The 20,170-nt window shown below is 43.4% G+C and overlaps 3 protein-coding genes across 4 annotated transcripts; 1 reads left to right on the plus strand and 2 right to left on the minus strand.

Annotated features, from left to right (window-relative positions):
• Positions 1-8,732: 8,732 nt before the first annotated feature.
• LOC6524942 lies at positions 8,733-10,048 on the minus strand. The gene is made up of 2 exons (XM_002100746.3): positions 9,510-10,048; positions 8,733-9,369 (listed from the first exon to the last, which is right to left on the minus strand). The coding sequence occupies exons 1-2, from the start codon at positions 9,977-9,979 to the stop codon at positions 8,913-8,915; spliced, it is 927 nt and encodes a 308-aa protein (XP_002100782.1). The 5' UTR covers positions 9,980-10,048; the 3' UTR covers positions 8,733-8,912.
• A 383-nt stretch (positions 10,049-10,431) lies between these two features.
• Positions 10,432-19,869, minus strand: LOC6524943 (katanin p80 WD40 repeat-containing subunit B1). Its single transcript, XM_002100747.4, has 10 exons — positions 19,496-19,869; positions 18,657-18,784; positions 18,374-18,591; positions 13,517-13,858; positions 13,252-13,387; positions 11,684-12,751; positions 11,495-11,622; positions 11,345-11,434; positions 11,210-11,284; positions 10,432-11,144 (listed from the first exon to the last, which is right to left on the minus strand). The coding sequence occupies exons 1-10, from the start codon at positions 19,527-19,529 to the stop codon at positions 10,910-10,912; spliced, it is 2,454 nt and encodes an 817-aa protein (XP_002100783.1). The 5' UTR covers positions 19,530-19,869; the 3' UTR covers positions 10,432-10,909.
• On the plus strand, positions 15,106-17,976 carry LOC6524944 (peroxisomal multifunctional enzyme type 2). Of its 2 annotated transcripts, XM_002100748.3 has the most exons (3): positions 15,106-15,249; positions 15,558-16,350; positions 16,687-17,976. In XM_002100748.3, exons 2-3 carry the CDS (start codon positions 15,642-15,644, stop codon positions 17,772-17,774), a joined length of 1,797 nt encoding a protein of 598 aa, XP_002100784.2. In that variant the 5' UTR covers positions 15,106-15,249; positions 15,558-15,641; the 3' UTR covers positions 17,775-17,976. The 2 variants fall into 2 exon arrangements, with proteins under 2 accessions (XP_002100784.2, XP_039226099.1); XM_039370165.1 differs by lacking the exon at positions 15,106-15,249 and having other exon boundaries at positions 15,548-16,350.
• Positions 19,870-20,170: the final 301 nt, after the last annotated feature.

The following is a 20,170-nucleotide window of genomic DNA, read 5'->3' on the forward strand; positions in this document are numbered from 1 at the left end:
TCTCGGCGGCAGCGGTTGATGTGCTTGCAAATTTATTAAAATTCCACCGCCAGATACATTTTATGGCGGCAGATCTGTCAAAAGTGCGATGCAAGTGCGTAGCCAGAAGAAATGCGTTAAGTCGACGAATTCGCACTTGAAACATGGCAGGAATTTCACGTTGGTTGGGCGCAGTTTATACTGGCTATGTATACAAATAAATACTTACTGACAAGCCGGGCAAACAGTTTGATTATTATCAAATACAAAAGAAAAACAGATTTGTACTTTAAATGGTTCTTATATTTATTACATTTATTTAGCTTGTAAGCATATTTTCTTGTGCACTGCGACACAAATGCACTTTACCTTTAATTCGACCATTTCTATGCAGCTATTTCGAGGCTTGCGATTGTTTAGTAGCCATTTCTCTCAGTGCAGCAATGTGTGTGTCTGGTTTTGCTTACTGTTGACTGCCAGCAACAAAGCAACAAAGCAACAATGGCAACATTGCGTCCCTGCGTGGCCCGCATATTACGAATTTCCTCTGGGATTCCGGGGCACCAGACATGAGGCATCAGGCATCAGGCATCGGGCCCCGTTCGTTTGATATTGTAATGCGCATAATAGGATTTTTATGACACCTTCTTCATTGGGGCAGCCGTTGCCAATGGCACTGGCTGCGATTAAACGCCATCGCCATCCGTTTCCGCTTCCAGTTCCGCCAAAAGCGAAAAAAGGAGATGGAAATGCAGATGGAGATGGAAATGGAGGTGGAGTTAGAGGTGGAGTTGGAGAAGTGGAAGGACGATGCCGCTTGTCACCAAAGTTGTGAATTTTATCGGCCGGATGTGTGCGGCATGTGGTTTCGGCTGGATTTGCATCAGATCATGAATTTCGGGTGATGGTAATGGCCACATTAGCATCGACTACACGCGTTTATTGGCGAGGTAAGTGCATGTGCTAAATTTGTAATATGCAAATTTCGTTTGAGGGGCGGCAGAGTCCTTGAACCACCCGCCATCCGCCATCCGCCATCCACCATCCACCACCCACCATTTACCATTCACCTATCACCTTTGGCATTTCATTTACACTTGTGCTGCATATTTTATTTCCATATTTTGTGTTGTACCTACACGGCATTATTGCACACAAATGGCCAGTTAGGCATTAAGGTGTATGCTTATGGCTGTGACTGTACGGCGTCGCTTCTCCTGGGGGAGATTTGAAATCCGGATGAGACTGAGACCAAAGCTGAGGATGAGGATGAGGCTAAGGATGAGACCCAGATCCCAGTTAGGAGCTCCCTCTGCCGCCAGCTTTAGTCTTTCTGGGGGACTGGGACTGTCGTAATGGGCCTTTGGAATTAATTTTGGTACGTTTTTTAAAGGTGTCGCCCCATGACACTGAATTTTAAGCAGTTGTTCTTCTGCTTGGTTTATGCCACGCAATCACTCCATGAAAATGAAATGAAGTGAGTGCTCACAAACATTTTTATTGCCCTAATGGCGTTTGGAAATTTCAAGTTAACTTCGGAGTAGAAAGTATGGCTTAAATAACCTACAACTTTGGAACAAGAATACTTTTTTAAAGCACATGCACAACTTCTTTGGATACTGCATTATTTAAATATGCATCTTATTTGAAAAATGCGAATGATTTCTCGCAAGCTAAGCTGCAATTTAAGCGCAGATTTCCTATCTTTAATTAGATATGAACAAGCTCAATTGATTTGGTCTGATATATACCTTTTAATATAACCTGACAACACTTGAAGAGTTGAGTTAACGCAGTAATTAGAAATAGGTATTTGCAGTAGCTGATGGAAGGACTTGTGACAGTTGAGACACTTGATATTTCGTCACTCCTTGGGATTCCTTGCAGCTCCCCAAAAAGGTTGCCCCAAAAACTTCGGCTGACTCCTTGAGGAAAATAAATCGGTGGCAGGACTTCTTAATGTTACTTTTTGATGGCCGCGCCGTCCAAGCGAAAGGACTGAATAAATATTTTTGCTGTAGAACACGTAGCGGAGGGAATTACGCAAAATGCGGTTAACAATTGTAAAGAGGGTGAAATCAGTCCTCTGTAAATAATTTCACTTTACATCGAAGCCGAAGAAAACGAGGCGCGGCAAATTATTTTTGGGAGCGTACAAATTGTCGAGTGATAAATGGTCTTAACAGGATTCTATTTATATTTATTTTTCGCTGTGCTATGCGAACGGGCAAGTTACTCTTCATTACATTTTCTCGCCGGCTTTGTCGTTTCAACAAGAAAGAACAGCAAAATAGAATGCCAGCCCGGCGTCACTTTATTTTGGCATAAAAGTGTACATAATTTGACATTGACAATGCACGGGGACAACAACAACAAGTGCGCGGGTGGTGTGTTTGTTTTCGAAGGTCCTGAAAGACCTGAAAATCCTGAAAGTCCTTTAAACAGGAACACGGAACAGGAACAGGAACAGGAGCTGTGGCCAAATGGGCGAAGCTCTCGGGCGCAAATTGATTAATTGGTTTGTGAGCGTCTAATTAAATAAAGCGGTTCAACGCCCGCTACCAAATAGATCCGGCTCGTGGGACCCACGTCACTATGCCCTGCTTTCGAGCAACAGCAGCCCATTTTTTTTTTGCTGCTTTTGTTGTTTTTTATTAATGTGACGGCTATTTGTTTCTAGTAAGCAATTACAAAGCAATTTTATAGCAATTACCTTCTTCTAACAGCTTGGGACAAGGCCTTTTAAAGCTATATTTTGCGGGTGAAGGGGCCAAGCTAACCACACCCAAAATCCCCCTCCCCCCCACCCCCTCCAACTTTCACTTCGAAAATGGGAAATTATTGCCCGGCTCCTTGAAATATGCAACTCACCCCGCCTGTTCCCATTTTCCGCCTCCGTTCCTCTAATTTTGTAACGTAATTTTGGCCTTATTGTGGGACAGATGTGACCAGGGCATGTGCTGTGAAATATATCTTCTGTTTTTGGCGCTTTTTCTACACAGATTTCCGCTGTTTTTGTTTTTGGATCGGTAAGCGGGGAAGGACATTAGCCGCATCACCTGTAGGTAAATGTTTTCCTTTAATATCTCAGTGATTTTACGGTTTAGGTAGCTTAAAATATAGTACTATGTGTACTAATGATGTGACGGTATCTTCAATCTTAAAGTTCTTACGCTGTTTTTCTCGAATAGTGCCGAATAGTGCAACAAGGCACTTAAGATAACCTGAGTTAACATTTCAGAGTTTTAATTAGCCAAACAATATTTGGTACAAACATAAATCGCTACGGTTCATTTGGTTGGTATGAAACTGATAATTGCTCGTTGGTTTTTATGGCACTACAATTAAACGTGGCCCGTATGTTTAAGAGCAAATATCGGCGATGAAATGGGCAAAGCAGGTCACCGGAATGGCGAAATCCAAGCCACTTGTCTTGGCCAATTCTGGCACATTCCACTTTGCCACTTGCCACTTGCCACCACATGCCACTTGCCACTTGCTACTTGCCACTTGGCACTTGGCAGTCCTCATTTGTATGGACAGCGGCAGATTCCCGCAGGCAATGAAGGCGAAATCAGGCATTATTCATTAGTCGCCGCCAATCGATGGATGCCGAATAATTTTGTGGACAAACAAACGGGGCAAATACATATGTAGAGCTCACAGAAGCGAAGGAGTGAGCTGATTTTTGGTGGCAGGGGAAAAGAACATTTAAAGAGCTCTACGCCAGCTACATTTTGATCGAACTCATTCGATGCGGATGGGTTGGCCCTTGTCCATTGTCCATTGCCTGCTTAATTGACACACACAGAGTTTTATCTGTGGGAAAACTAATTTCCTAGGCGTACTGTCTTCGGTGTGCGTGTGGGGCGAGTTTCGTTTCCTACGCGAAAAACTGGCTGTGTACATTTAGAAAAATCTGGGCTATGCAATAATATAAACTATGGCATTTTCAGAAAACAACTCAAAGTCTTCTCCTCCAACTGAATGAAAAGCAAAGTACGGAGTTAGCATGTAGATGCATACTATGAAAGGCTAGTGAGTTTAGAAAGCTAGTTGAGGTCTGGTCGAGTTTTTCTCTCAGTGCACGTGAGCTATGCCTGTGCCTGCTGATAAGCATTTCATGTCACATCCTTAAGGGCTTCCACTCACTCGCACCACGCGGCAGACATCGGAGTTCACATGAGGACGACATGGTGGATATGGAGGATATGGAGGATATGGAGGACATGGAGGACATGGAGGCAGTGGCTCGGGCACACCCTCCCTTTTGTCTTTACTGTCACCGTCAGCGGCGCTTAAGATTGCTTTCAACGCTTAATTGCTTTTTTTTGTGCGCTGTGCGATGTGCGAGTCCTTTTGATGTGCCAATGTGGAGAAGGCGGGCTTTTGTCATGGACCCGAACGTGTTTCATATATATATATATATATATATGTGGGTATAGTATGGTGTACTATAGTGCGTAGCATTTTCGCAGGAAGGACGTTATTTCAATTTCCGCCTTGCCGCTTACTGCTTTCTGCTTTCTGCTTGCTGCTTTCCCTCCATTTTCGGTCAAACATCCCAGACACGCCATTATTGTTTGACGTGTCAGTGTTAATGAGTCATTGTCCATTAAGTTTGCTCATTTCAAACGGGCAATTAAATTCGACTTTATTGCACTTCACTCACCCACTCGCCCACTCACAGACGAGATCGAACCCCAAAAACCGAATCGAATCTGACTAACGACTCGCCATTCTGCTCGCCAGTGGAACTGCTGCTCTTGGAATGGTTATGGATTTGGATTTGGATTTGGATTTGGACGAGAAATGGCCGGACAATAAATCAGTTTGTTTATCTAAATTAATGCCGCTGCTTTGCTATGCAGCACTTGTCATCCAATGTCACATGTCATGCAAGTCCCCAGGCAAAACTAGCCATAGTTTTTGCCAGAGGCCATATAAATCAGAACGCAAGAAAACAAAATATGAGGCATGGTCGACATAAATAATTAACAAACTCTGACACAAATGATAAATTTTTTTCGCACAGCACAGACGACGGAATATTTATGACAAACCAGCAGATACAAACATACACACTACTTGTTTCGTTTACTCGCAATGCCCATGGCACTTGACACTCGAGTGGCCAGGGGCATCCTATCGCCTATCGTCCATTCCCTGCCCTCCTCTAATGCTCTTTGCCTCTAATCAAGGAGCAAGGGATGCGATCTGCCCCTTGTCGGTGATTTACGAGCTCCCCAATCATTCGGGACACATAGCCAAACAAGTAGATACCGAATACTATCCGTACAACCTACAACATACAACATACAACCAACAACCAACAAGATACTCGTAGTAGAGAGAACATGGCATCATAACTCGTCATTGCATTTGATTTTATTTCGGCGTTATTTATTTGAATTATTTATTTATCCTATTATTGGGACGTCGAACAAGTTTCGCTTTCTTCCTGGGGGTGGTAATCTCTACGCTGCCTTCGGTATCAGTAGGGTGGAGTTCCAGAGTTCCGAAGTTCCACGCCCCGCAAATTTGACATTACGAACGAAGCGTTCCCTGTGCATGAATATTCGTAATATTGCCCAGCATATGTCCATATGTCCATTTGCGTGTCCTGCGTCCTGGTCACAGTGCCAATCAATAATGCGGACTGGGCTGGATAAAGATTTATAGGTTTTGCATTTGCCCACCGCACGCACCACTCCTTCCACAATTATACTTGCCCCACCCCTCGCAAATCCCCAACCAGCCACACCCACACACACACACATGGCATCCAAAGGACGAAGGATATATCTGGCATATTTGCACCACCCATCCAGATGGGACACCGCTTTGGGACAGACTGGCCAACTGGTAATTACAAACAAGAATAAGTGAGCAGTTATTCATGCTGGATGTGCACGAGTATCCGAAAGATACGAGGATACAAAGGCAAGGGCCAAACAAACTGTTTATCCCACCGAATTGTATTTATCAAATGAGCAGTATTATTAATGAGCTGGCCGGAATGCAGAAGGTCAATCATAGGTGTTATAATACGCTTTTCCGGATAAATGATACATATTTAATTTCACTTTCATTTTACCCTCAGTCCACTTTCGCTTGATTTAATCAGAAAGAAGGTTTGTGCCGCTTTGTCAATTGTACCTCAAGAGTTTTTCATTCAAGTTCTAAACATGAAGAAAAGTATTAAAACTTGCTAAGAGAAACCCTAGTTTACTGAGAATCTCCTAGAAGTTCTTTAAAGTTATTTCTTAAACAAGGAACTGGAAGTTACTCCGGCGATGATTAGCTTCCTGGAGCACATTGGGCGCCCCATCGCATTGGGCGCCACCACATCAATTAAGGGCATTCAACTTGGCCACTCCGCCGTTGACACTCTAATAGGGAACTGGAATTTTTATAGGTTTCTTTATGTCGTTTGTACCTTGGTTGCCTAATTACGTGCAAGTCTGCCCCGGGGTAGACAAATAAATTTTCGGTGATTTGTTGACATGTGGATGCGGAAGAGAAGGCATTACTCTCAACTGTGTTCGCTCCACGCAATAAGTAACTAGAGCGCATTTAACTATTCGGCGATTACAGCTGAAACACTCCGCAAGGAGTGGAGAATGAATGGCTTCATCCGTACTTTATGTCCCATCAAAAGTACGCCTACTCCATGAGGTGGTCAAGAATGGTTACTCCACAACCGTCCAAAATCAGTAGCATCCAGATGGAGAAAGTGGCTGTGGCAGTGGCAGTGGCAGCCATGTGGAAATACTGGCGAGACCGGGGCCATAAAGAAAAACTTCATTTATTCGGAGGGAAATAAATCTTTTAATGCACATCGGAGAGTCGTTATTCGGGCATTGTTTTCTCATTTGCCACAACACCTCCAAATACGCCCCCAAAAATCATGGGGCATATGTCGTGCCATTTGGCCATCGAGGTCCTTCAGGTAAAGGAACATCCTGCACATCCTGAACTAAAGCATCCAGCGCTTGGGCGAAAAAGGCCGACTTCCCTGTCAGAGCAAATGAACGTTGAATGGCTATTTCAATGATTCTAATTATGGAGCCGCCCGGCGCAAAAGTTTGTTAAGTATCGCGTGCATCATTGTTATTGTTTTTCTTGCCAAACCCGAGATCCACAAAGCAGCCGAATTGCCTTGTTCCTTGGATATATGTGCGTACGCACAGCAGCGGGCAAGAAGCTAGGTGCCTATGGGTCTTAGAAAATTCTAGGGGCTTTTGTCGAACATTGGGTTCATTTGTTTATTTGTAATATAAATACATGTTAAAGAAACGGGTTTAAAAAATATATAAACGTAAGAAAATCCATTGAAGTTTTCCATTGAAGTATTACGTTGCCCTGCGCTGTGCGAATCCATCCTCGCCTGTTACATTTCATTCGATGGGTGGTGTGCGCTCATTAGGTGGCCATCCCTGCCACCCTCACACTCACACTCACATCCATTTCCAATTCCAGCGCAAGTCCTTCGCATAGTCATGCAAAATGTCCCACAAGGACGGCAATTGTCCTGCGCTCCCGGATCCATGGGTGTGTGCCTGAGTTCATGTGTGCGTGGCTGTGACCTGTGAAAATGTCCGTGTCAAGTTGTGAGTAATAACACGGAAATGCCGCAGGAAAAGGACGGCGAAGCACAGCTCGTAAAATGGACAAACGCAGGACAGACATTCGCGCGGCTTCAATCATGTAGTAGACCCGGAAATACCCTGCCTTCAACAGCACAAGAAACACCATTTTGGTATATCTGTATCTGTATCGCTAGGAAGAGTGGGCATAAGTAATCTATTCATAAAGCACTTAAAAAAGGGCTTAAATGGGGAAGGGAAAATTGAATGTAATTTTCAGCTTGTATTGCTGTTTTAATAATTGCTCCTAAATTAATTTGTGACAAGAGCTATGTGAGTTTTGATTGATGACATAAAAGGAAGAGTTCAGTTTACGCCATTTGGCAACTACATTCGCCGATTCTGCCCGACAAATTTCGGGGCAAAAAAAAGGACATTAATTAGCAGTACGTGTTCATGCATTACAGAAGTATTTGTTGTCGCTGGTATTGGGCACCATAATAGCTCTTCAGCTCCTCTTGTGTCAAAACGACGAGGAGAACAAGGAGAACAACGAGAACAAAACCCAAACACACATAAAGCTCCAGGATGAATGGCCTTTTCGACCTTCCATGTACGTAGATATACTCGCAGCGAATTTGCCATAGATATATGCACGTTTGTGAATAATTACGAATGCTTCTCTTTACATGCAGAGACAGCGAAAAAGTTAAATTACACAAATCGCAAACTTTAATATCCCCCCAAGTCCGCAACGAAACAAAAGTCAAAGTCAAAGTAATGGCGTTGCGTAATTAACGAGACTCTGGGGATCTCGAACCGATGAACGTCATTTTGCCGGGTCTTCAATAAATCCATATCCGTAGATGAAACTTGGTCAAAAGGAAAGCAAACCTGGGAAGTTGTGAATGGGCTTTATTTGCTTTGAAAGTTTTTTACACGTTCAAGTGATGAAGACTATCTAAAGATTTCTTTCAGTTTAAGTGGGTGAACTTTTGGATTATAATTGATTTTGTTTGTATAATTTGTTTGGATTTAGAATTAATATATGCTTTTTGAAGTTAATTTCTTGCCTAAGTCCGTTTAACATTATGGAATGCTATAGCTTATGCACTTATATTTATCCTATGAATCGACAAAAAAAAATACCTTATAAGATAGGAGAAGTGAGTGAAACAATTTATGTTTAAATATATGCGAAATCATCAAAATTGCTAATAAGCTTAATTTTAAATTAATGTGGTGTAACACTGAACTGGGTGCTCATTTCCATGGGTGACAGATACAAATGCAATCGAATAATGAATTACAAAAAAAAAAGAAGCCTAGAATGTAAATGCCCTTCTACAACGTCATTTTATAGGTGGTAGAATTACTCGCTAGGGGCCGCTGAATGTTTTTGATTTTCTTCTTGTTCTGCTTGTAAGGAGCTGAGTTCCGATCCTCTGGCGATCCACTGTCATGGTATGGTGTGCGCACAATCTCCGGCAGGTGGGCGTAGTATACGATTCGTTCGTTACGAACCGGAAAATTCAGATCTGACTGCTTCGAAGAGGCGTACTTGCTGCTGCTATAGGAATCGATGGGCGGCGCCATGGGTGCTTCACCGATGTATCCGCGGCGCAATTTCGGATAGTCCCTCAATGGTGGGGCATCCGGATAACGGTCGGGATACATAACGTAGGGTTCCGGGTACTGCGGTATCCGGGGACTGTAGCTATCATACGGATCGAAGCGCTGGCGGTGCATATACATGTCCTCAAAGTACTGTGGATAATTCCTATGGTATTGCTCATCATATCTGTAAAACAATAGATAGTTTCCAATAGATAATCACAAATTATAGTAATAGAATATTTCAATATTTGTTTATTGTTTTTTGTTGAACTTCTTACTTAACACAGATCTATATGGATCTATCATTTTGCGATCGTGACTCACCTGTCGTAGCGGCGGATATAGGGATCGTAGGACCTGGATGGGTACATTGGCGGAGCACTGGCCAGCAGTTTGCCGGAGTAGTCGCCGTACCAGGGCAGTGGCTTGTGGGCGGCGATTCCATTGACCGGCCTGTTCAGCGAAGCCAAATTCCCCTCGCCATGAATCTTAATGGCCGAGGAGGCGCTAAGGTCGTTATCGGCCGCATAGGGATCCGCCATTCGTCGCGGCCCCAGATAGTAATCGTAATCCTTGTAGCCCAGTGGTGGCTTCTGGTAACTCATCTGCTTCGGTTGCGTGGAATCCAGCATGCCCATGCCCATGCCCATAGTGTCCACCACGCTGCTGTCCTTCGTCTCCAGATCCGGACTGCGGTCAAGGTCCTCGAAACTGGGATTCGCCGCAATGCAGTTGGCCAGCAGCAGTGGCAACAGACAGCGCATCCAAACGGGGATGACTCTATTCGCGGACATCGTGCAGAAGTACAGCCGATGCGCTCGGAGTGCCAGGTCGAAGTGCTCCACTAATCGCTGCAAAACTCTATTGAAAGGTTGGGCATTAAACGCTACAATGATTCGGCGACATGGTAAGTTGAACTTCAAAGCCGTTTGTTCTTGCTGCTTTGTTGGTCATCATTCTATTGGAGCAGTGAACCGCAATAGTACATTCCCCGATTTCACCGCTTGCACAAAAATAAGCATAATAATATCAACAACCACCCTATAGAACTTCTCCCAATACACAAGTCTGTGTGCTAAATACATGTAAACCCACAAGTTTAGTTGCAATTCGTCAAAGAGATAAATCAGGTAGCTTTTAACATATGTGCCTTGGATAGCCATGAACTTTTTTAGATTAGTTGTAAGCGCTGAAAAGTGTACTTACGTAAAAGAATATTTGATCCGAAACCAATAATAGAATCCACTTATGTTTTCTTTTATATATTTTCAAATTAGACTTAGGTGTAGGTAAATAAGTATTACATAAATTAGTTTGCATAACAAATTAATAGTACAAATCATTAAATAACTGAGCCCATTTTCTAATCATCATGGCCGGCTGAAATTAGCTTGTGGCGTAGGAAATCATAACTTCGCAGTGCTCAAGTAGACTTCATCGCAACATGATGATGAAAAGAAGGCCGTAGGGTTAATGTTTATGTGGTGGATAAACAGCGTTCGGAATAGCTCGTCTTTGAGCAGCAGTTCCGGAAACGATTGTTTCAAATTCCTTAGTTTGGCAGCTTAGAGCGACAAATGAGGCCACTCCCCACGACACTGGATTTCGTAATCAGGTTTTGGGAAGCTGGTGGTTTTCTTCTGTTGACGATCTTTGTTGTACCGTTCAAGTTGTACCGCTGATTTGAACGCCGAGGAGCATTTACAGCCGGATATGCGTAGCCCTTAGAAAATAATTATGTTTTGTAATTGTGACAGCGTGGACCCAAAGTGGGTGCTCTCGGGCAGGTTCTTGATTTGCAGCAACCACCGCTGGCACTCGGCACACTTCCTCTGTCGATCCTCGCGGGTCACATCGACGCCCAGGCCATTGGCAGCCCAGGAATCGAGGTTCTCCTGAATGGTTGGCAAGAAGTTCGACAATATAATACGCAGGGTATCACAGGCTCTCGTAAAGTGGCTAGGATAAAGATTGAGGTTAATTTGGTGTTATCTGTACTATACTTTATTGGTATCTATACTTACAACTTATGCTGGCTTTGCAAGAGTTCGTAAATCTCTGGCAGCACAAACATGCAGAAGTCCAAGTTCCACGAGGACCTATAAGTGGATTTTTAACTTCAAATGCTATCGCTTTAATATTTACATTATAACGCTTACGGTTTCTCCAGAATGGCTCCGAGTAGATCTATGAAAATGGATTTGCCACAACTCTTTGCCTGCCTTAATGCGCCCAGCACATCGTGAGCCCTACGTGATTACAAATCGATTGATACTATTCTTGAAATCTAACGTTCATTCAATACTTACCTTGTTGCATGCCGCAGCAAATCCAGGCTAGACTGGCGATTATTCAGCTCTTGCAGCACAGCCTCGTGTGATCTCAAGAGCATATCAAAGTCGTGATCATCCATTATGATGCGATTGTTCATTGGTTGCTGTTGGAATAATACAAAGTTGATTAATGAAGTGCACAAACCAGAGCTTTAAAACACCCACATTAATTGGCTTTTCCTGAGTTTTAGCCTGGTGCGACGTACGCATGTCCAGGGTTGTGCGCGATCGCATCGGTGGCTTTGTGAAGATTTCCACGTTGATATTTTTCTGTTGATTGTTCTCCTTGCTGAACTGGCTCTGGGCGGTGCCCATGGGCCGTTTGTTCTTATTGACGACATTCGAGGAGGAGGACTTTTTCAGTAGCATGTTGTCGTCCAGCTTGTGCAGTTCCATGGAGCTAACCGAGGAGACCTGGCTTAGTTTGCTGCTACCAAAGATGCCCGTGGACGTCTGCTTTGCGCTGCCCATGTTGTTCGTTGTCCTCTTGTGCAGGGTGGTGGTAGTGGTCTTCTTGATCGACTTGGACGAGGCGTTGATCGTGGAGGTGGCGGGCACTGGCTTATAGTTATTGGTAATGTAGTTCACGTTCTGATTGACCGGAAAGTCCTCGGCCATTTCGTAGTTATCATAGTTATTGAGTATCGGCGGATTGCTATCGTTCAGATTGAACTCCAACTGCTGCACATCCGCCTCCTCGTTCTTGTCCAGCGAATAGATGTTGTAAATGTCCGGCTTGTGCAGCGAACTGGGTTCGTTCAAGGACATCAGGCGGGTATCGATGGCGCCGTAACTGCCACCATAGCTGGCCATATTATCGGGCACTCTGGAGTACTTACCCTGCCGCAGGGAGGAATCGATTGCACCGCCATAGACGACATGATGCGGCGCCAGGTCCGACGACGATCCTGCTATCGATGCCAAGTGGACAGGTGGCAGCGAGGACATCGGAGACGTTTCCGCCGACTCCAGCACCGCTTCATTCACAACCTCCAGACTATAGTTGGGCGAGGACAGTCCACTCTTGTTGTCCTCGTGCTCCTCCTGCACCTGAGCCGGCTTGGCGCCGCCCACTGACAGCCTGAACTTCTGGTTGCCACGTGTGAAGCTCTTTCGGTTCGTCGAATTGTGCTTAAAGTTGGGTAGAGAGTTCGGCGGCTGATAGAACGGTATCACTCGATCCAGACTGATGGTGTTGATTGAAACGGTGTCGACCTCATGACAGCCACAGATCTGCAATGGGAAGGGCAATGGATGTGATTGCAAGTTCTATAGTTTCTACAGCTATTTGGCTAAAACAGACCAAAATTTACGCAAAAAATCAGAAAAACTATTTTCGCCAAATTTCAATATTTACGATTGGTATTTTTTGTATAACTTGGCTAAAAATGATCAGAAAGCTAAAAAAATTACAGTTTTTTACTCCTAATTACCAATATTAACCATCCATATCACTTTTTGACCCAATTGGTTAAAATCAATTTTGGCCAAATTTTCGGATTTTTTGTAAGGGGTAACATCATTAAAAATTGCAAAAAATGTGAAAAAACTGGAGTCCCCATTTTTTTACACAGTTCAATTGGAAATTTAATTACGAATTCAACGAGGTATGACATTCCATTTTAAGCCTATTATTTTTAATGTTATGGCAAAAAAACCGATTATTTTTGATGGTTAGAAACGCAGGATAACGAAATTGTTAATTTGCTTGAAGAGTAGGTGTTTTCACTTACCAACTTATTGTTGACCACTTTCATGTCGGCCAAGGAGGACCAGGTGCTTTTGATGTGGTCTAACTCACGATCCGGTTCCCATCCAATAACCGAAATACCCGAAGAACTGCCGACAAAAAGGCACTCGCCATTGTCACTGAAATAAATGAAAAAGAACATCCAGATTGTAAGAATTTATGCACTGTTTGGCACAATAACGAGGTTTTCCAACATTTGTTTCATACATTAATTAATGATTAATGATCAATTTGATCGCGGGACTCACCTGAAGGTTATACATTTGATGGCCTGGCCATAGAAGTGCGTGGTCTGCGAGACGAGCTGCTGGTGTTCCAGATCGTAAATGGACACGGTGCCATCGACGCGACCGGCGGCCAGCAGGAACTCGAACGGATGGAATTGTACGCATGTGATGGCCGTAACCGGCGGATCGGCTATGAACTCCATTATCTGTTTGCTCTTCCGTATGTCCCAGATGAGTATGGAACCCTCCAAACCAGCAGAGGCGATCCAAAGACCATCCGGGGAGAACTTCACGGAATTCACGTGCGACATGTGACCCCGACACACCTTAATGCAGTTGTTCTCGTTCTGCACGTCCCACAGTCTGAAATGCAGAGATGTGAAAGTTATTTAGTTGGTTAGCCATCGATTATTTAAATAGGATGAAACAGGATTTTATTAATTGCAATGCTTACATTTGAATGCTAAATCGTTGTATTTTGGTTTATGCCTATGCGACCATATCTTTAAACTAACACAAAACCACATATTACTTCTTACTGGGCCACCAAGAAATAAAATATATACATAAATTTATTATTTTTGAAAATAAATAAAAATTAAAAAATACTAAATACCAAATAATACTAAATGTTAAGTAATAATAAATACCAAATAATACTAAATCCTAAGTAATAGTATATACTAAATAATACTAAATACCAAATACTAAGTGATACTTAATACTAAAAATTACCAAATAATTGGTGCCCTTCTCTGCGCTTCTCAAAAGTTCTACTTAAGCAAACAACCTTTTCAGGGTTTTTTTTTAAAATACCAAGTGAAGGTTGTGATTTTAGTGGCCGCAGAAAATATCAATAATGTGCATTCGACAAGTTAAAGTGCCTGAGCCAGCTATTTTTGAGTAGCTTCGACCAGCTGTGAGCTCTGACGTGGAAAGAGAAAAGGAGCTGGGCAAAAGAGAGAGACGCTTAACTTTTGGCGGGAGGAAGAATCCGACGTAACCCAAGGTAAGAAGAATTATGATATTATTTTTGTTTAAAGATACGGCCTTCAAAATACATAACTTTTAAGATCTCAAATGTAAACGTGTAATTTTAAAAATAGCTGCTTTTGCGGCAGAATTAGTTATGAATTATCAAAACTTATTTTAAGATTTGATTCACTGTAAACAAAACGCGATAGTCGGAGTGTGCTTGATAGTTTAAGAAATATATACAATTTCGTATTTCGAAATATTACTGTTCAAAGACTTTGAAAATTTTGCCACCAAAAATTGTGTGACACCTTTTTATATGAATTCTTTTTTATTTTGAACGCCGGTTTTCTGGATACTAGACCTAAGCGCTAATTTAAGATAATTCATCACTCAATATGTATTCCACCAGTTAATATCTTAATTTCGTGTTGTTCTGTGTTAAATAAAGAGACAAATTGAATTGCAAATGCTGGAGTTAAATATAATTTTCCTAATTTCCCATGTTTAAATTTTAACGTTCGAAATACAGAAGTGGTTGGAGACACTGCTACCGCCTAGCAGAGTTCCGAACCGAGGTTTGTGTCTGCGATGCAGTGCTTTCTAGTATTGTACTACTTTACAGTGCTCGTCAACGTAAGTATTTTTTAGTGCATTTTCGTGGAATGAACCATTGCAAAATTATCTTGCCAGCAAATAGTAATGCACTTTGTACCAGTGATACTAAGTTAATCTGTGCATTTGGGCGTACTTATCGCACGGTTTAATCTTCGCAAATTGTAAGTGAAGCGTGGTGACTTTCCGAACTGCATGTGTGGGTGTGGGCCACTCACACAGTATCTGTGTTGTCGTCACTCTGCAATGTATCTTGTATCTCGGCTTTTGGGGCTCTGGGGCCATCCGCAGCACTGGCGTTGAACCATGAACCCCTGGACTTGGACCATATCACCAGGGTAACGTTCTTCAGCCGAAGAGCCCAGAGTTACACTCACATATGCAGTGGTTGATAGCATTATCGCTTGAGATTAAGCCGATTGAATAGTGCTCTCCATCCATTTTCGATTATAAACCAACCAGTTATTTTCAGCGTTTCATTGAGAGCGGTGCCCCAGAGACCGGAGTTGTGCAACGAAACCAGAAATTGCGACTGCGATTGCCCAACAGAAAGACCATGTCCTCATCCGATGGAAAACTTCGATACGACGGCCGTGTGGCGGTGGTGACGGGAGCTGGCGCCGGTTTGGGCCGGGAGTACGCACTGCTCTTCGCGGAGCGTGGCGCCAAGGTGGTGGTCAACGATCTGGGTGGCACCCACTCGGGCGAGGGTGCCTCGCAGCGGGCCGCCGACATTGTGGTGGAGGAGATTCGTAAGGCCGGCGGCGAAGCGGTGGCCGACTACAATTCGGTGATCGATGGGGCAAAGGTCATTGAGACGGCCATCAATGCATTCGGACGCGTCGATATCCTGGTCAACAATGCCGGCATTCTGCGCGACAGGAGTCTGGTGAAGACCAGTGAACAGGACTGGAATCTGGTCAACGATGTGCATCTGAAGGGCAGCTTTAAGTGCACCCAGGCAGCATTCCCGTACATGAAGAAGCAAAACTATGGCCGCATCATCATGACCTCGTCCAACTCGGGCATCTATGGTAATTTCGGACAGGCCAACTACTCCGCCGCCAAGATGGGTCTCGTCGGATTGGCCAACACGGTGGCCATTGAGGGAGCCCGCAACAACGTTCTTTGCAACGTCATCGTGCCCACAGCAGCCAGTCGTATGACCGAGGGGATCCTGCCCGACATCCTCTTCAACGAGCTGAAGCCCAAGCTGATTGCTCCCGTGGTGGCCTATTTGTGCCACGAGTCTTGCGAGGATAATGGTAAGTGGGATCGGAAGTTATCTCAGAATTGACTGTCACCTACACGTTCTTTGTAACCTACCACTTCACTAATAACAAATTCCTATCGTCTGTTGCACATCATATGAATTTGTATCAGTTTATCCCTTTAAGAATTATGAAAATTATGCAATTTTTGGCCAACCACTCCTAAGGCATCTATACTATGTTCAGTAGTCCAATCCAAAAGTTTAACTTAATCTGCCTGATTAGGGAAATTCATACTGATAGCGTTTAAACTTAGCCCGTTTATCAGGAATATATGTGTGTATGTATATAAAGTCTATTAATTGATTTCTTCTCTTCCCCGATCCACAGGCAGCTATATCGAGAGTGCCGCCGGCTGGGCCACCAAGGTGCACACCGTTCGCGGACAGGGCGCAGTGCTGCGTCCCTCGCTGGATGACCCAGTGACCATTGAGTACGTGAAGGATGTGTGGTCCAAGGTGACCGACATGTCCAAGGCCAAGCACTTGAACGCCATCGCAGAAGCCTCCGGCACCCTGCTTGAAGTGCTTGAGAAGCTCAAGGAAGGCGGCGGCGATGCCGTGGAGGATACATTTGAGTTCAATAGCAAGGAGCTTATCACCTACGCCCTGGGCATTGGGGCATCCATCAAGAACGACAAGGACATGCGCTTCCTGTACGAAAACGATGCCGATTTCGCCGCCATTCCATCTTTCTTCGTTCTGCCCGGTCTTCTGCTGCAAATGTCCACCGACAAGCTGGTCAGCAAGGCTTTGCCCAGCAGCCAGGTGGACTTTACCAACATTCTGCACGGTGAACAGTACCTCGAAATCGTCGACGATCTGCCCACCAGTGGCACTTTGTTGACCAGCGGCAAGGTCTTCGATGTTATGGACAAGGGATCTGGCGCCGTGGTCGTCACCAATTGCGAGTCTTTCGACGAAAATGGTCGCCTGTTGGTGCGCAACCAGAGCAGCACTTTCGTTGTCGGCGCTGGCAAATTCGGCGGCAAAAAGGAGCCCATCGCCGGAGTCGTTCCGCTGCAGCCGGCTCCCAATCGCCAGCCGGACGCATCCGTTCAGTACGCGACGAGCGAGGACCAGGCGGCGCTGTACCGCCTGTCCGGCGACAAGAACCCCCTGCATATCGATCCCCAGATGGCCCTGCTGGCCGGCTTCAAGACACCCATTCTCCATGGACTCTGCACACTGGGCTTCTCGGTGCGCGCCGTGCTCGCTCAGTTTGCGGACAACAACCCTGCTCTGTTCAAGGCTGTGAAAGTTCGTTTCTCCGGACCCGTGATACCGGGCCAGAGCTTGCGCGTGGACATGTGGAAGCAGGGCGCACGCATCAACTTCCGCACCGTGGTGGTGGAGACAGGCAAGGAGGTCATTTCCGGCGCCTACGTCGACCTAAAGAGCTCACAGGCCAAGCTGTAAACTGATCACCAAGAGACATAGTCTGCCTTAAACGCGATGCATCATCATTGACTTTATAATTCGGTTTGCGTCCGTTTACTTTGTACATACAAACAACAAATATGCCTAGACATATGCAATTATTAAACACCCGTGGTGGTAGAAGTATTGTTTTTCTTACACTTTTATAAAACTCCCAATAAAACATAAAATAACTGACAAAGCAATGTGGTTTTCAATCATGGAAATAGATCTGAATAGTTACCAAGATAAAAGTCGATAAATAATGTAAACTTTAGCTTAGCATCCCTATTATCTTTGTCCGATTCTGTGCAATGTAGTAAATCAAATCGCTTTACTTTTATACATATGTCAAATAAGATCTGTGCATTATTCCGATATATATTAATTTATACGCAACCACCTTATTTCGTTTCTGTAGATTTAAAAACCAAAATTAATGTATTCTATAGGATTTAGCACAGCTAAGAAAGGGAGAGAGAATATCGCCTTCTCTTTTCAATCTACGAACATACTTTAAATCTGCAGTTGATAAGCAAACTAGAGTTTCCTTCTGACTCATGGGTGATTCAGATTATTTATATCGAGTCTTGGCTCACCTGACGGTGGTATCATTGCTCCCGGACACCACATATTCTCCGGATGGGTTAAAGTCGAGAGTGCGAACACTCTTCATGTGGCCATTCAACGTGGAGTAGATTTTCTGTGAATTCAGATCCCATCTTCGGATTATGCCGATGTCGTCGGCGGAGTAGACAAAGTTATCCTTATATGCAAAACGCACACAATCGATGGAGCGATTGTGGCCCGTCAGAGACTGAAAGGAAAGGGTCACAGATTAGTTATGTAGAAGATAGTAAGGTAATAACAGGTTGAACTTACCATAAAACACTCATTCTGGCCAATTGCCCAAAGGTTCACATTGCGATCCTCTCCTCCGGTGACCAGCACTCGTCCAGTTTCGCCAAGATCCAGGCTCGTGACCCTGCTATCGTGTGCCTTAATATCATCTGCAATGGATAACCGTAGAGGTTAGATCATTTTGCCCAGTTTTCATAATATAATATGATATGATGATATTCACGTTAAACTACAACAGCCTTTTACTATTTTTTTGGCATAGTAAAGGATTCAATAAATAAATTTATAAATATCTTCTAAATATCTTGTGCGTTATCGACATTTATGAATGACAACGATTACTAACAATTTGAATAACAAACAAAATAGATAACGTTAATCTATGCTCATACATATGTATGTATTTATATGTAAACGTACGCACTTCAAAGAATTTGAAAACATATTCCCTGATTAAAACCTTTCTGAACTTTGTATTATTTGAAACGTTGCAAAAAGTATAACAATTATTTTAAAGTTTGAAGAAGCCGTAAAATGTTTAATTGATATTGATATTGCGTTGTAAAGTGGGATATTAAATTTCCTTAAAACGAACCACTCGCCTGCAGCTGCACTTTATTTACTTATTTATATACAGATATTTGTACATATGGGAATTTTCCTATTGGATACTTGCATTGTTTATGAGAACGCGTGGTAATGTTTTAAAAGTGGCAGAAGTTGCATGCAACAATAGAACTTACGATACTATTTCAAACAAGCACACACACACACACATACGCGCCGTCTTATTTGTATGTTCGTGTGCGTGTCGTTTGTGGGAATATACAACGGTACTTTCGAACATTCGGTTTACTTACAGATCTTCGATATCAGTTTTCTGGGCAGCGCCATAATCAATCAAATTGTTGTTATATAAATACGCTGGCAGCTGCTAAATTCGGCCCGAATGCCAGGTTTTCGAATAATTATTATCTTTTTGTAGCAGGTGTGAACCAAAGTCTCTGTGATCAGCTGTCTGGGCTCCCGTCTTTTTTGGGCAAACAGAAATTCACTTATTTACGAAACGAACAACAAAACGCACTGAAACAAAATCACACGGTGTGTAAAACCTTTACGAGCCGATATCACCGCGATCGCATTGTATAAAAACTTATAGTCTAACTGTTTAATCGGGCGATTCTGATTGACAAAAACAAATGCACATCACATTGTAATTACAGTGACGACGAGGGCTGCAGCAACTATCGATGAACGCCGATTACCAGGGCCGCAAGTGCGAGTGCATTTTGTGCATTCAATGCGATAGTTTTTGTTAATAATTACTAACAGACAATTGAACTATATTTGGCATATAAGAGAACAATTATAACTTTGAGAACTTGAACCTGTAAAACAACTTAGAAACGTATTATATTGAAAATGCATAAGTATTATGATTGAAATAAAAACTATTGAATTGTTACTAAACGATAGTAACGTTATGGCTTTCACACCGAAATGGTATTATTTTGGTAGTTTTCATCGCACCACTG

Source organism: Drosophila yakuba, chromosome X (genome assembly GCF_016746365.2).
Source record: "Drosophila yakuba strain Tai18E2 chromosome X, Prin_Dyak_Tai18E2_2.1, whole genome shotgun sequence".
Classification (NCBI taxonomy): Eukaryota; Metazoa; Arthropoda; class Insecta; order Diptera; family Drosophilidae; genus Drosophila; species Drosophila yakuba.